We start from the raw sequence: 16,625 nt of genomic DNA, 5'->3' as shown, positions 1-16,625 counted from the left end.
ACCTGGCCCCTCTTGTCTCCACTTGGCCCCTCTTGTCTCCTCTTGGCCCCTCTTGTCTCCTCCTGTCTCCTCCTGGTCTCTCTTGTCTCCACCTGGCCCCTCTTGTCTCCTCTCTTGTCTCCACTTGGCCCCTCTTGTCTCCTCCTGGTCTCTCTTGTCTCCTCTCTTGTCTCCACCTGGCCCCTCTTGTCTCCTCTCTTGTCTCCTCCTGGCCCCTCTTGTCCCCTCAGTGAGTCTGTCTTCGTGATGTGGTCTCAGCTTCTCTGCTGTTCAGGTTTTAGTCTCCAGTCTTTGTCCTGATGGAGCAGCTTCTCTGTGTGAACACCTGGTTTACAGAAGTCTGTTAAAGTGATGTCAGTAAACCAGACAGACTGTGGTCCCTTCTGTGCCCGTGGTCCTGTCCCCTGTCTGATCGTTGTCTTTGCGTTTCAGACCACGTGCGTGGAGAAGGCGGGGAACGACGAGAAGATGTTCATCAAGGTGTTTCGCTGCCTGGGCAGCTGGTTCAACCTGGGAATCCTGGACAGTAACTTCATGGCCAGTAACCAGCTCCTCATGGTCCTCTTCCAAGTCCTGGTGAGCTGCTTTCACACGTGGACCCCATCGGGACGGCCCCGTTCTGTCCGCTGAAGTTTCCTGATGTCCCCCGTCATGTTCTTCTGTCTCCACAGCAGAGGGACGAAACCTCCACCAACCTCCACGAGGCGGTGTCGGACTGCGTCTGCTCGGCGCTCTACGCCATAGAGAACGTGGACACCAACATGGCGCTGGCCCTGCAGCTCTTCCAGGGCGTCCTGACGCTGGAGACGGCCTATCACATGGCCGTGGCCCGAGAGGACCTGGACAAGTGAGGAGACCGGAACCTGCTCCCGATTGTGTGTTGGTGTTGGGTCGGCGCCGTCGCTCACGTCTCTGTTTACCGTTTGTTCCCAGAGTGCTGAACTACTGCAGGATCTTCACCGAGCTCTGCGAGACCTTTTTAGAGACGACGGTCCGGACCCCGGGTCAGGGTATGGGGGACCTGAGGACACTGGAGCTGCTGCTGATCTGTGCAGGACACCCGCAGTACGAGGTAGGTCCAGTACCAGGTCCTCTGTGTCCCGGTCTCTGAGGATGTCTACATAATCCCGGTCTTCACGTTCTGGTCTGTGTTCTGGTCCAGGTTGTGGAGATCTCCTTTAACTTCTGGTACCGTCTCGGAGAACATCTCTATAAAATAAATGACGCCGCTCTTCACGCCGTCTTCAGACCGTACATCCAGAGACTGCTGCACTGCTTGGCCCGGCACTGTCAGCTCGACCCAGACCACGTGAGTCCTCTGCTCCGGTCTACACAGTCCTCCTCGTGATTAATCCAGACCTTCAAAATAAAGTGGGTTTTTTTCCCGACAGGAGGGGATCCCCGAGGACACGGATGACTTTGGGGAGTTCAGGATGAGAGTCTCTGACCTCGTTAAAGACGTCATATTCCTCGTTGGGTCCATGGAGTGCTTCTCTCAGGTAACTGATCCACAAGCGGGCAGGAAAGGGTTCTTACTGCAGGTCTTAGTCCACCGATATGAAAGCAGCTGCTCCTCTTCCTGTTTGTTCTCAGCTGTACTCTACGTTAAAAGAAGGGAACCCTTCCTGGGAGGTGACGGAGGCTGTTCTCTTCATCATGGCTGCAATCGCGAAGAGTGTTGACCCGTAAGTATCTGAAGAGAGTCTCTGGTCCAGGACCAGGTCTGAGATGTGTAGCAGACTGTGACTGTCTCCTCTGGTACCCTTTGTCTTCCAGAGAGAACAACCCCACCCTGTCGGAGGTCTTACAGCAGGTGGTTTTACTCCCAGAGAGCGTCCACATGGCGGTCCGTTACACGAGCATCGAGCTGGTGGGGGAGATGAGCGAGGTCGTGGACAGGAACCCCAGATTCCTCGGTACGAGTTTGAGAAGTCGCAGCGACACAATGCAGGTGGTGGCTCCGCCTCCTTCCTGTTCCTGCTCCAGCTGGTCGAGAGCAGACGGAGCCGGTTAGCCGTTAGCTGCAGTGATCCGGGTCACGGCTCGCTCTGTCTGAGGCTGTTTCAGCGTGGGGCTCAGAGACAGCTGATGCACGAGGACCCAGCATGCATCACACTGTTGTTCTTGTAGTTTCCAGAGAAAGTAGAAGCCTTACTGAGAGTGGCGGCTCAGAATACTGCAGTTCTTTTAGTGGTGCACTCTGAGACCAGGTTCTCAGACAGACTTGCTAACTGTACTGTCTGTACTCTCTGAGGTGGAGCTTTTATTTTGTTAAACCCTGACTCTGTGTTTCCTCTTCCTGTCAGACCCGGTGTTAAACTACCTGATGAAAGGTCTCAGAGAGAAACCTCTGGCGTCGGCAGCAGCGAAGGCGATCCACAACATCTGCTCGGTGTGCAGAGATCACATGGCTCAGCACTTCCAGGGTCTGCTGGACATCGCTCGCGCCCTCGACTCCTTCGCCCTGTCCACCGAGGCCGCCGTGGGACTGCTCAAAGGTAGGACGCCTGTTCTAGCGTTCAGGGGTGCACCTGGCTCCACCTGCTCAACTCCTCAGCTGATACCTGAGCACCGCCGTGGCCTGATGGCCCGTACATTGATTTGTTGGTTGTTGTTTACCTGGACAGGTACGGCTCTGGTGCTGGCTCGTCTTCCCCTGGAGAAGATCGCAGAGTGTCTGAGCGACCTCTGTGCGGTTCAGGTGTTGGCTCTAAAGAAGGTGAGTGGTCTGACATGTGTGACCGCAGCTCTGAATCAAATGATCTTGAAACTACAACCAGAGTTTTCTCTTTCAGCTTCTGACTGAATCTACAAACGGGAAATCAGCTGATCCCACCGTCTGGCTCGACAGGCTGGCTGTTATCTTCAGGTGCGTCTACCTGTGGATTTACCTGTAGCCAAATATTATTCAAACTTGATGTGGATTAGGAAGCAGCAGACAGTGAAGCCTTTTGTTTGTTCTTCCTTCAGGCACACAAACCCCATCGTGGAGAACGGACAGACCCACCCCTGTCAGAAAGTCATCCAGGAGGTAAAACACCTGAGCTCGCCTGACTTTTACCTGGAGCACTCATTTCAATATTCACACACACAAGTATTTCATTAATAAATAGTCATGTGACCTACCTGTAGATCCCATCAGATATGTTGTTGTTAAGTTTTACCTGTGTCACGTGACTTAATGTGTCCTGTATGATTCACCTGTAGAAGTAGTTTATATACCTCGCCTGTAGATGGGATTTGAAGTAGTTTATATACCTCGCCTGTAGATGGGATTTGAAGTAGTTTATATACCTCGCCTGTAGATGGGATTTGAAGTAGTTTATATACCTCGCCTGTAGATGGGATTTGAAGTAGTTTATATACCTCGCCTGTATTCATATACCTCGCCTGTAGATGGGATTTGAAGTAGTTTATATACCTCGCCTGTAGATGGGATTTGAAGTAGTTTATATACCTCGCCTGTAGATGGGATTTGAAGTAGTTTATATACCTCGCCTGTAGATGGGATTTGAAGTAGTTTATATACCTCGCCTGTATTCATATACCTCGCCTGTAGATGGGATTTGAAGTAGTTTATATACCTCGCCTGTAGATGGGATTTGAAGTAGTTTATATATCTCGCCTGTAGATGGGATTTGAAGTAGTTATATACCTCGCCTGTAGATGGGATTTGAAGTAGTTTATATATCTCGCCTGTAGATGGGATTTGAAGTAGTTTATATACCTCGCCTGTAGATGGGATTTGAAGTAGTTTATATACCTCGCCTGTATTCATATACCTCGCCTGTAGATGGGATTTGAAGTAGTTTATATACCTCGCCTGTAGATGGGATTTGAAGTAGTTTATATACCTCGCCTGTAGATGGGATTTGAAGTAGTTTATATACCTCGCCTGTAGATGGGATTTGAAGTAGTTTATATACCTCGCCTGTAGATGGGATTTGAAGTAGTTTATATACCTCGCCTGTAGATGGGATTTGAAGTAGTTTATATACCTCGCCTGTAGATGGGATTTGAAGTAGTTTATATATCTCGCCTGTAGATGGGATTTGAAGTAGTTTATATACCTCGCCTGTAGATGGGATTTGAAGTAGTTTATATATCTCGCCTGTAGATGGGATTTGAAGTAGTTTATATACCTCGCCTGTAGATGGGATTTGAAGTAGTTTATATACCTCGCCTGTAGATGGGATTTGAAGTAGTTTATATATCTCGCCTGTAGATGGGATTTGAAGTAGTTTATATACCTCGCCTGTAGATGGGATTTGAAGTAGTTTATATACCTCGCCTGTAGATGGGATTTGAAGTAGTTTATATACCTCGCCTGTAGATGGGATTTGAAGTAGTTTATATATCTCGCCTGTAGATGGCATTTGAAGTAGTTTATATACCTCGCCTGTAGATGGCATTTGAAGTAGTTTATATACCTCGCCTGTAGATGGCATTTGAAGTAGTTTATATACCTCGCCTGTAGATGGGATTTGAAGTAGTTTATATACCTCGCCTGTAGATGGGATTTGAAGTAGTTTATATACCTCGCCTGTAGATGGGATTTGAAGTAGTTTATATACCTCGCCTGTAGATGGGATTTGAAGTAGTTTATATATCTCGCCTGTAGATGGGATTTGAAGTAGTTATATACCTCGCCTGTAGATGGGATTTGAAGTAGTTTATATACCTCGCCTGTAGATGGGATTTGAAGTAGTTTATATACCTCGCCTGTAGATGGGATTTGAAGTAGTTTATATACCTCGCCTGTAGATGGGATTTGAAGTAGTTTATATACCTCGCCTGTAGATGGGATTTGAAGTAGTTTATATACCTCGCCTGTAGATGGCATTTGAAGTAGTTTATATACCTCGCCTGTAGATGGGATTTGAAGTAGTTTATATACCTCGCCTGTAGATGGGATTTGAAGTAGTTTATATACCTCGCCTGTAGATGGGATTTGAAGTAGTTTATATATCTCGCCTGTAGATGGGATTTGAAGTAGTTTATATACCTCGCCTGTAGATGGGATTTGAAGTAGTTTATATATCTCGCCTGTAGATGGGATTTGAAGTAGTTTATATACCTCGCCTGTAGATGGGATTTGAAGTAGTTTATATACCTCGCCTGTAGATGGGATTTGAAGTAGTTTATATACCTCGCCTGTAGATGGGATTTGAAGTAGTTTATATATCTCGCCTGTAGATGGGATTTGAAGTAGTTTATATACCTCGCCTGTAGATGGGATTTGAAGTAGTTTATATACCTCGCCTGTAGATGGGATTTGAAGTAGTTTATATACCTCGCCTGTAGATGGGATTTGAAGTAGTTTATATACCTCGCCTGTAGATGGGATTTGAAGTAGTTTATATATCTCGCCTGTAGATGGGATTTGAAGTAGTTTATATACCTCGCCTGTAGATGGGATTTGAAGTAGTTTATATACCTCGCCTGTAGATGGGATTTGAAGTAGTTTATATACCTCGCCTGTCTGACTCACCTGTAGATCTGGCCCGTGTTGTCGGAGACCCTGAACACTCATCAGGCTGATAACCGGATTGTGGAGCGATGCTGTCGGTGTCTCAGGTTTGCTGTACGATGTGTCGGGAAAGGCTCCGCCTCCCTCTTGCAGCCGCTCGTCACTCAGGTGAGACACACCTGTACTTTGTTACCTGTGCTGTTTCTGAGGATCCTTCAGCCCGCAGTTTATTTTCCTATTTTTTTAATGAACAGCACTGACTTGATTTTGTGATCAATCAGTGCTGCTAAAGTCTTACCGATCTTTCACGTCTCCTCCATTAGTTCACACCTCCACCTGGAGTTTAAAGAACACACATAATCTTTTGTCTACCTGTTGACTGATCTCCTGATTGGCTGTTTGCTGTCATCAGATGGTGAGTGTGTACCAGGTGTATCCACACTCCTGCTTTCTGTACCTGGGAAGCATCCTGGTGGACGAATATGGCATGGAGGAGGGCTGCAGGCAGGGGCTGCTCGACATGTTACAGGTAAACTCACACCTGTACAACACATAAAATTACCTGTCCGCCAGGGAAACTCGCACCTGTACAACACATAAACTCACCTGTCCGCCAGGGAAACTCGCACCTGTACAACACATAAACTCACCTGTCCGCCAGATAAACTCGCACCTGTACAACACATAAACTGGCCTGTCCGCCAGATAAACTCGCACCTGTACAACACATAAACTGGCCTGTCCGCCGGGGAAACTCGCTCCTGTACAACACATAAACTGGCCTGTCCGCCGGGGAAACTCGCTCCTGTACAACACATAAACTTACCTGTCCGCCAGATAAACTCGCACCTGTACAACACATAAACTGGCCTGTCCGCCAGATAAACTCGCACCTGTACAACACATAAACTCACCTGTCCGCCAGATAAACTCGCACCTGTACAACACATAAACTTACCTGTCCGCCAGATAAACTCGCACCTGTACAACACATAAACTGGCCTGTCCGCCAGATAAACTCGCACCTGTACAACACATAAACTGGCCTGTCCGCCGGGGAAACTCGCACCTGTACAACACATAAACTGGCCTGTCCGCCAGATAAACTCGCACCTGTACAACACATAAACTGGCCTGTCCGCCGGGGAAACTCGCACCTGTACAACACATAAACTGGCCTGTCCGCCGGGGAAACTCGCACCTGTACAACACATAAACTGGCCTGTCCGCCGGATAAACTCGCACCTGTACAACACATAAACTCACCTGTCCGCCAGATAAACTCGCACCTGTACAACACATAAACTGGCCTGTCCGCCAGATAAACTCGCACCTGTACAACACATAAACTGGCCTGTCCGCCGGGGAAACTCGCACCTGTACAACACATAAACTGGCCTGTCCGCCGGATAAACTCGCACCTGTACAACACATAAACTCACCTGTCCGCCAGATAAACTCGCACCTGTACAACACATAAACTCACCTGTCCGCCAGATAAACTCGCACCTGTACAACACATAAACTGGCCTGTCCGCCAGATAAACTCGCACCTGTACAACACATAAACTGGCCTGTCCGCCGGGGAAACTCGCACCTGTACAACACATAAACTGGCCTGTCCGCCAGATAAACTCGCACCTGTACAACACATAAACTGGCCTGTCCGCCGGGGAAACTCGCACCTGTACAACACATAAACTGGCCTGTCCGCCGGGGAAACTCGCACCTGTACAACACATAAACTGGCCTGTCCGCCGGATAAACTCGCACCTGTACAACACATAAACTCACCTGTCCGCCAGATAAACTCGCACCTGTACAACACATAAACTGGCCTGTCCGCCAGATAAACTCGCACCTGTACAACACATAAACTGGCCTGTCCGCCGGGGAAACTCGCACCTGTACAACACATAAACTGGCCTGTCCGCTGGGGAAACTCGCACCTGTACAACACATAAACTGGCCTGTCCGCCAGATAAACTCGCACCTGTACAACACATAAACTGGCCTGTCCGCCGGGGAAACTCGCACCTGTACAACACATAAACTGGCCTGTCCGCCAGATAAACTCGCACCTGTACAACACATAAACTGGCCTGTCCGCCGGGGAAACTCGCACCTGTACAACACATAAACTGGCCTGTCCGCCAGATAAACTCGCACCTGTACAACACATAAACTGGCCTGTCCGCCGGGGAAACTCGCACCTGTACAACACATAAACTGGCCTGTCCGCCAGATAAACTCGCACCTGTACAACACATAAACTGGCCTGTCCGCCAGATAAACTCGCTCCTGTACAACACATAAACTGGCCTGTCCGCCGGGGAAATTCGCACCTGTACAACACATAAACTGGCCTGTCCGCCAGATAAACTCGCACCTGTACAACACATAAAATTACCTGTCCGCCGGGGAAACTCGCGTACAACCTGTTCAGAACGTGCAATACAACCCGTCCCAGTGCAAAGCCAATACTTGATGAAGACGCACAGTTCTGATTAAAAGGAGGGCTGGCTCAGGTGAAACAGACTCTGACAGGTGATGATGATGATGAGCTCCTCCCTCTTCCTCCAGGCTCTGTGTATGCCGACCTTCCAGCTGTTGGAGCAGCCCAACGGTTTGAGGAATCACCCCGACACGGTGGACGACCTGTTCAGACTGGCCACCAGGTGAGTGCAGGTTCATCCGACTTTTTCCTGCTCAGGTGTGATTCAGGACCTGACGTCTCCTCGTCTCCGTTCAGGTTCGTCCAGAGGAGTCCCGTCACTTTACTCAGCAGCAGCATCATCGTTCATCATCCAGTGCGCCATCGCCGCCACCTCATTGGACCACCGGGACGCCAACTGCAGCGTCATGAAGTTTGTCCGAGACCTCATCCACACCGGAGTCGCCAACGACGTGAGTCACAGATTAAACCTGCGCTGACGGGACGATCCGATCGTGACGTCGGCTTTATCAATACAGCCCCAGACCACTGGTCCAATCTGCGGGGTCAACTTTATCGTCAGCTCTACCATAGACGACGCACACAGAGGATCAAAGACAGAAAGAGTCAGTGCAGCAGATCAACAGCCCAGTGTTAAATATTTCCCCAGTGGAAGGATCCGTGGTGTAAAGTTGGATAGCAATCAGTCAGTAGGGCTGAAATCGTATTTTCAAATCACAGCAGGAGCAGAAACTCTTGAAGGCTGAATGTGTGAAGAACATTTGAAATGAAAGTGGTGCTGCAGAGAGTCGTCTTCTACAGACTGAAGAAAAGATCTGTGATCGGTGCGAATCAGTCGCACCAGAACCATTTAAATATGCTTTTCAACACAATAGTATCACAATGTCGGCCAAAATAATGACATTTAGATGTTTTGCAGGGAAACTGTCCTCTGTGTCCTCTAAACGGGACCAGAAGGACTCTGCTCGATAGACAATAATGAAGGTTGGGGGTTTGAACACTCGATGTTAGACTCGCTCGTCTATCACATGTACAGCAGCGCAGGGTGCACGTGTCCTTCAGGAGGACGAGCTGAAGCATTGTGTAAACACGTGAAGTGCAGGGCTGCATTGTGGGTAATGTTTTGAGCAGCGTGAAGCAGAAATATAAACATTTTAGTTTGGCACTGCTCACAATGCTCACTTCGCTTTTGGTCTTATGCCGTCCTCTCTAACGCCGTCGTCTCTGTAACGCTGTCCTCTCTAACGCCGTCCTTCCTAACGCCGTCGTCTCTGTAACGCTGTCCTTTCTAACGCCGTCGTCTCTGTAACGCCGTCCTTTCTAACGCCGTCGTCTCTGTAACGCTGTCCTCTTTGACGCCGTCCTTTCTAACGCTGTCGTCTCTGTAACGCTGTCCTCTTTGACGCCGTCCTTTCTAACGTCGTCGTCTCTGTAACGCTGTCCTCTTTCACGCCGTCCTTTCTAACGTCGTCGTCTTTCACGCCGTCCTTTCTAACGTCGTCGTCTCTGTAACGCTGTCTTCTTTCACGCCGTCCTTTCTAACGTCGTCGTCTTTCACGCCGTCCTTTCTAACGTCGTCGTCTCTGTAACGCTGTCCTCTTTCACGCCGTCCTTTCTAACGTCGTCGTCTCTGTAACGCTGTCCTCTTTCACGGCGTCCTTTCTAACGTCGTCGTCTTTCACGCCGTCCTTTCTAACGCTGTCGTCTCTGTAACGCTGTCCTCTTTCACGCCGTCCTTTCTAACGCTGTCGTCTCTTTCACGCCGTCCTTTCTAACGCTGTCGTCTCTGTAACGCTGTCCTCTTTCACGCCGTCCTTTCTAACGCTGTCGTCTCTGTAACGCTGTCCTCTTTCACGCCGTCCTTTCTAACGCCGTCCATTCTAACGCTGTCCTCTTTCACGCCGTCCTTTCTAACGCTGTCGTCTCTGTAACGCTGTCCTCTTTGACGCCGTCCTTTCTAACGTCGTCCTCTCTCTGACACTTGTCCTCTCTGACGCTCGTCCGTTCTAACACTGTCCCCTCTCTACCGTTGTCCTGTAATGCTCGTCATCCTCTCTGACGTTGTCCTTACTCTAACATCGTCCTCTCTCTGCAGCACGAGGAGGACTTTGAGGTGCGCAAGCAGCTGATTGGTCAGGCCATGGAGCAGCACGGCCAGCAGCTGGTCACTCAGCTGATGCACTCGTGTTGTTTCTGTCTGCCGCCGTACACGCTGCCCGACGTGGCCGAGGTGCTGTGGGAGGTGATGGTGTTCGACAGACCCGTGAGTACCCGAGAGTGCAGCGGTAACACCTGCTCAGGTGTGTCTCCTGACGTCCCTCAGGCTCTGATGTCTTCTGTTTCAGACGTTCTGTCGCTGGTTAGAAAACGCTCTGAAAGGTTTACCCAAGGAGACGTCAGGAGGAGCCGTGACCGTCACTCACAAACAGCTGACTGACTTCCACAAACAGGTCACCAGGTGAGACACCTGCAGCGCACCTGCCACCAGATTCCATTTCAAAGATAGACATTTACATCAGCAGTACAGGGGCCGCTCACAGGGGCCGATGAGACTGCTCCTGCCCTTTTTAGTCGTGCGTCTCCTTGTCTCGTGTTGGCGCCTCACACCTCCTCAAGCAGGAAGTCTTAAATGTGAAGCTGGGGTTAAGTTGCTGCAGCAGAACACCGCAGGGAGGAGAACCCGTTCAGGCAGTGGAACGGCAGGCCCTTTTATTTTAAAGTGCAAAATCCCAATCATGCGAAGGGGGCGGGGCCAGTGACGCAAAGGCAACGCGAAGGAATTCGCGGGAGTTGAATATTTTCAAGCGCTCCAGCTTCGGACAATTAAACACCCGTGGTCGGACTGGATTTTGCTCGCAACTACGCCGTTTGCTCGAGGGAGGAGCTCGGAGTAAACTGCTTTTGTTAAATTAGCTTTTTACTTTAGTTTTTATGATTACAGCGTTGATTTATCTTCACTCGAGCTTCTCAGCAGCTTCCGTGCACATCCGGTTCCAGTGGTGTTGGTGTCGTTTGACGCTACTTCATATTTGTATAAAAACCGGACAAAACTGGACATTGCTGGGAGAAAAGAAAGCGAGGAGGTTGAACTACCTGGTGAGTTCAGAAACATGTGTATGGAACTTTATTCCAGCTATCGTTGAACTTGTGTGTGAACACCGCAGCGAATGTACTCACACGAGGAAAGCGTCGAAAATTCGCGTTTGGTCTGAAAGCACAGTGAATGAAACAGCGTGTAGAGAGAGAAGAACTTAATGAAACCACAGACATGAACCTGCTGGAACTGGATTCATAATATTCTGGTTCCTCCTGCAGGTTGCTGATCAAGTCTCTGGACTGATGTAGATTTAGTTAGAACCAGGAAGTGAAACAGAGTCTGCAGTCTGTACTCAGAAAGGATCAGAGACTCTGAGGACAGGAAGAGCTTCTCTAGTGACACTCTGGATCTGGTGACATCTTTAATGTGCTGATCCAAAGACAGGAACCAGTATCTGGTGTCTGTGTGGACCAGAGTCTTAGGTGGATCAGGATTTAGGAGCAGGAACTGAAGTCCAGGATTTCACAGCAGATAAAAAGCCACAGACGTGCTGATTGGTCGTCTCAGTAGCCTGAGGCGTGTTCAGACTGGCGTGGAACGCAGAGAGTTCACCTGAGCTCTGAGGAACTCACCTGAGTTCACCAGAACCCTAAGTACAGCTGATTCTAGCTGGACCGGTCCAGCCTGAGAGGTTACTATAATCATGTTTACGGTCCTGTGATGTGACTGACTCAGTCTACATCAGTCCACCACCTGGAGGAGGAGCTAGAACATCATGTATTACGTCTATTAATTACAGCAGTTTGATCTTTTAGTGGCTCCTCACACTCTGAGCGCTAAATCACTGTTCAGGTAGAAACACCTCCACCTGCTGCATAATGAGCACAGCGCCACCTGCAGGTAGATCACCTGTATTAATGCTTGTTTCCTGTCCGCAGCGCTGAGGAGTGTAAACAGGTGTGCTGGGCCATCAGAGAGTTCACCAGACTGTTCCGATAGCTGCGACCTTCACACGACACCAGGTAACACTCACCTGTCTGCTCTGACTCACCTGGACACTCAGGTGTTTGACTGTCAGCTCTGACTCCCCTGGACACTCAGGTGTTTGACTGTCCGCTCTGACTCCCCTGGACACTCAGGTGTTTGACTGTCTGCTCTGACTCCCCTGGACACTCAGGTGTTTGACTGTCTGCTCTGACTCCCCTGGACACTCAGGTGTTTGACTGTCCGCTGGACACTCAGGTGTTTGACTGTCTGCTCTGACTCCCCTGGACACTCAGGTGTTTGACTGTCTGCTCTGACTCCCCTGGACACTCAGGTGTTTGACTGTCTGCTCTGACTCCCCTGGACACTCAGGTGTTTGACTGTCCGCTGGACACTCAGGTGTTTGACTGTCCGCTCTGACTCACCTGGACACTCAGGTGTTTGACTGTCAGCTCTGACTCACCTGGACACTCAGGTGTTTGACTGTCCGCTCTGACTCCCCTGGACACTCAGGTGTTTGACTGTCCGCTCTGACTCCCCTGGACACTCAGGTGTTTGACTGTCAGCTCTGACTCACCTGGACACTCAGGTGTTTGACTGTCCGCTCTGACTCCCCTGGACACTCAGGTGTTTGACTGTCTGCTCTGACTCCCCTGGACACTCAGGTGTTTGACTGTCTGCTCTGACTCCCCTGGACACTCAGGTGTTTGACTGTCCGCTGGACACTCAGGTGTTTGACTGTCAGCTCTGACTCACCTGGACACTCAGGTGTTTGACTGTCCGCTCTGACTCCCCTGGACACTCAGGTGTTTGACTGTCCGCTGGACACTCAGGTGTTTGACTGTCAGCTCTGACTCACCTGGACACTCAGGTGTTTGACTGTCCGCTCTGACTCCCCTGGACACTCAGGTGTTTGACTGTCCGCTCTGACTCACCTGGACACTCAGGTGTTTGACTGTCCGCTCTGACTCCCTGGACACTCAGGTGTTTGACTGTCCGCTGGACACTCAGGTGTTTGACTGTCTGCTCTGACTCCCCTGGACACTCAGGTGTTTGACTGTCCGCTCTGACTCCCCTGGACACTCAGGTGTTTGACTGTCCGCTCTGACTCCCCTGGACACTCAGGTGTTTGACTGTCTGCTGGACACTCAGGTGTTTGACTGTCCGCTCTGACTCCCCTGGACACTCAGGTGTTTGACTGTCCGCTGGACACTCAGGTGTTTGACTGTCAGCTCTGACTCACCTGGACACTCAGGTGTTTGACTGTCTGCTCTGACTCCCTGGACACTCAGGTGTTTGACTGTCCGCTCTGACTCCCCTGGACACTCAGGTGTTTGACTGTCTGCTCTGACTCACCTGGACACTCAGGTGTTTGACTGTCCGCTCTGACTCCCCTGGACACTCAGGTGTTTGACTGTCAGCTCTGACTCACCTGGACACTCAGGTGTTTGACTGTCAGCTCTGACTCACCTGGACACTCAGGTGTTTGACTGTCCGCTCTGACTCCCCTGGACACTCAGGTGTTTGACTGTCTGCTCTGACTCCCCTGGACACTCAGGTGTTTGACTGTCCGCTCTGACTCCCCTGGACACTCAGGTGTTTGACTGTCCGCTCTGACTCCCCTGGACACTCAGGTGTTTGACTGTCCGCTCTGACTCCCCTGGACACTCAGGTGTTTGACTGTCAGCTCTGACTCCCTGGACACTCAGGTGTTTGACTGTCCGCTCTGACTCCCCTGGACACTCAGGTGTTTGACTGTCTGCTCTGACTCACCTGGACACTCAGGTGTTTGACTGTCTGCTCTGACTCCCCTGGACACTCAGGTGTTTGACTGTCCGCTGGACACTCAGGTGTTTGACTGTCTGCTCTGACTCCCCTGGACACTCAGGTGTTTGACTGTCCGCTCTGACTCCCCTGGACACTCAGGTGTTTGACTGTCCGCTCTGACTCACCTGGACACTCAGGTGTTTGACTGTCCGCTCTGACTCCCCTGGACACTCAGGTGTTTGACTGTCCGCTGGACACTCAGGTGTTTGACTGTCTGCTCTGACTCCCCTGGACACTCAGGTGTTTGACTGTCCGCTCTGACTCCCCTGGACACTCAGGTGTTTGACTGTCCGCTCTGACTCCCCTGGACACTCAGGTGTTTGACTGTCTGCTGGACACTCAGGTGTTTGACTGTCCGCTCTGACTCACCTGGACACTCAGGTGTTTGACTGTCTGCTGGACACTCAGGTGTTTGACTGTCCGCTCTGACTCCCCTGGACACTCAGGTGTTTGACTGTCTGCTCTGACTCACCTGGACACTCAGGTGTTTGACTGTCTGCTCTGACTCCCCTGGACACTCAGGTGTTTGACTGTCCGCTGGACACTCAGGTGTTTGACTGTCTGCTCTGACTCCCCTGGACACTCAGGTGTTTGACTGTCCGCTCTGACTCCCCTGGACACTCAGGTGTTTGACTGTCCGCTCTGACTCACCTGGACACTCAGGTGTTTGACTGTCCGCTCTGACTCCCCTGGACACTCAGGTGTTTGACTGTCCGCTGGACACTCAGGTGTTTGACTGTCTGCTCTGACTCCCCTGGACACTCAGGTGTTTGACTGTCCGCTCTGACTCCCCTGGACACTCAGGTGTTTGACTGTCCGCTGGACACTCAGGTGTTTGACTGTCTGCTCTGACTCCCCTGGACACTCAGGTGTTTGACTGTCCGCTCTGACTCCCCTGGACACTCAGGTGTTTGACTGTCCGCTCTGACTCCCCTGGACACTCAGGTGTTTGACTGTCCGCTCTGACTCCCCTGGACACTCAGGTGTTTGACTGACTGCTCTGACTCCCCTGGACACTCAGGTGTTTGACTGTCCGCTCTGACTCCCCTGGACACTCAGGTGTTTGACTGGACGGCAGGTAACGCTCTGAGGTCACCCTCCGCTCTTTCTCTCTTTCAGGTTAAATCTTTTGTTGTCCAACATTCAGAGGTGACGGCAAAAAGCTGCGACTGCAGACGAGGATCCAAAGGGACGAGATGAAGATGATGAAGAGGAGGGACTTTGAATGTGAAACAGGACGAATCGCTCTGAAGGACTGACAGAGTGAGGACTTGGACAGACTGAGTCCTCCAACCCGACCCCTAACCTCACCTGACCTCACCTGCAGCAGGTGTCAGGTGGGCGGGGTCGGGTCCAGCAGGTGGGCGGGGTCAGGACTGGGAGGAGTTCACTAAGTGAGCTGATGCGGATCAGTCCTGTTGGATCTTCATCAGTAATCAATCGTAGGACGTGCCTGGTCAACAGTTTTTAAGAGAAGATTTATTTTTGGGACTTTGGTCGTGATGTTTTTTGTCCGTGCCATACAAAGAGCCAAAAAATTTCCCATGATGCTCTTGGCCGAGCGGCTGCCTGTAGAGGCTGAGTGATGGAGGATTTGGCGTCACCTTTGACCTTTTTAACTTTGGTTGAATTTTAGTTGTTTTTCCACAAAGTGAGACAGAGTGAACTCTGGGTAATGAGACGGAGAGACTGACACCATGACATCATTGGTGATGTAGCCTTGTTGTAAACAATAAAAAACAACTGAAACAACAAACATGTCTGCCTCGCTGTTTCGTTCTGGGTGTGTCTGTAGGAGGCGTGCAGGAGAACCAATCAGCTGTCAGCACCTTTCTGAGCACCTGCAGCAGACTCTGACACTGTGGACGTACGGCTCCAGGTGAGCTCCATCTAAAGGTGTCTGAAGTCATCCAGGTCATAGTTATGCAACGAAGGTTAAAGTCAAGGCCAACTGGACTTGGCTGAGCTCTATCTAATGGTGGTCTCCAGCTCCAGGTGAGATCCAGGTGAACCTTGTCTAAAGGTGGTCTCCAGCTCCAGGTGAGATACAGGTGAACCTTGTCTAAAGGTGGTCTCCAGCTCCAGGTGAACCTTGTTTAAAGGTGGTCTCCAGCTCCAGGTGAACCTTGTTTAAAGGTGGTCTCCAGCTCCAGGTGAACCTTGTTTAAAGGTGGTCTCCAGCTCTAGGTGAACCTTGTTTAAAGGTGGTCTCCAGCTCTAGGTGAACCTTGTTTAAAGGTGGTCTCCAGCTCCAGGTGAGATACAGGTGAACCTTGTCTAAAGGTGGTCTCCAGCTCCAGGTGAAACTTGTCTAAAGGTGGGTTCCAGCTCCAGGTGAAACTTGTCTAAAGGTGGGTTCCAGCTCCAGGTGAAACTTGTCTAAAGGTGGTCTCCAGCTCCAGGTGAGATACAGGTGAACCTTGTCCAAAGGTGGGTTCCAGCTCCAGGTGAGATACAGGTGAACCTTGTCTAAAGGTGGGTTCCAGCTCCAGGTGAAACTTGTCTAAAGGTGGTCTCCAGCTCCAGGTGAGATACAAGTGAACCTTGTCCAAAGGTGGGTTCCAGCTCCAGGTGAGATACAGGTGAACCTTGTTTAAAGGTGGTCTCCAGCTCCAGGTGAGATACAGGTGAACCTTGTTTAAAGGTGGTCTCCAGCTCCAGGTGAGATACAGGTGAACCTTGTTTAAAGGTGGTCTCCAGCTCCAGGTGAGATACAGGTGAACCTTGTTTAAAGGTGGTCTCCAGCTCCAGGTGAGATACAGGTGAACCTTGTCTAAAGGTGGTCTCCAGCTCCAGGTGAAACTTGTCTAAAGGTGGGTTCCAGCTCCAGGTGAAACTTGTCTAAAGGTGGG

At 50.5% G+C, this 16,625-nt stretch overlaps 1 protein-coding gene across 1 annotated transcript; it reads left to right on the top strand.

Annotated features, from left to right (window-relative positions):
• Positions 1-432: 432 nt before the first annotated feature.
• On the top strand, positions 433-15,529 carry LOC119884219 (transportin-3-like; the record flags this gene model as incomplete). Its single annotated transcript, XM_038694683.1, is given in 20 exon segments — positions 433-576; positions 672-847; positions 934-1,072; positions 1,163-1,309; positions 1,392-1,499; positions 1,594-1,685; positions 1,777-1,916; positions 2,307-2,498; positions 2,628-2,719; positions 2,796-2,869; positions 2,971-3,031; positions 5,498-5,638; positions 5,883-5,999; positions 8,054-8,148; positions 8,223-8,270; positions 8,272-8,377; positions 10,021-10,188; positions 10,271-10,383; positions 11,901-11,984; positions 14,893-15,529. Coding segments are annotated over 19 exon segments (2,214 nt in total), but the record flags the coding sequence as incomplete, so codon positions are not given.
• Positions 15,530-16,625: the final 1,096 nt, after the last annotated feature.

The sequence above is a fragment of the Micropterus salmoides genome, unplaced genomic scaffold (assembly GCF_014851395.1).
Source record: "Micropterus salmoides isolate LMB-PRFRI ecotype aquatic unplaced genomic scaffold, ASM1485139v1 Ms_hic_scaffold_3286, whole genome shotgun sequence".
NCBI classification, from domain to species: Eukaryota; Metazoa; Chordata; class Actinopteri; order Centrarchiformes; family Centrarchidae; genus Micropterus; species Micropterus salmoides.
This window is presented reverse-complemented; position numbering and strand designations above follow the sequence as displayed.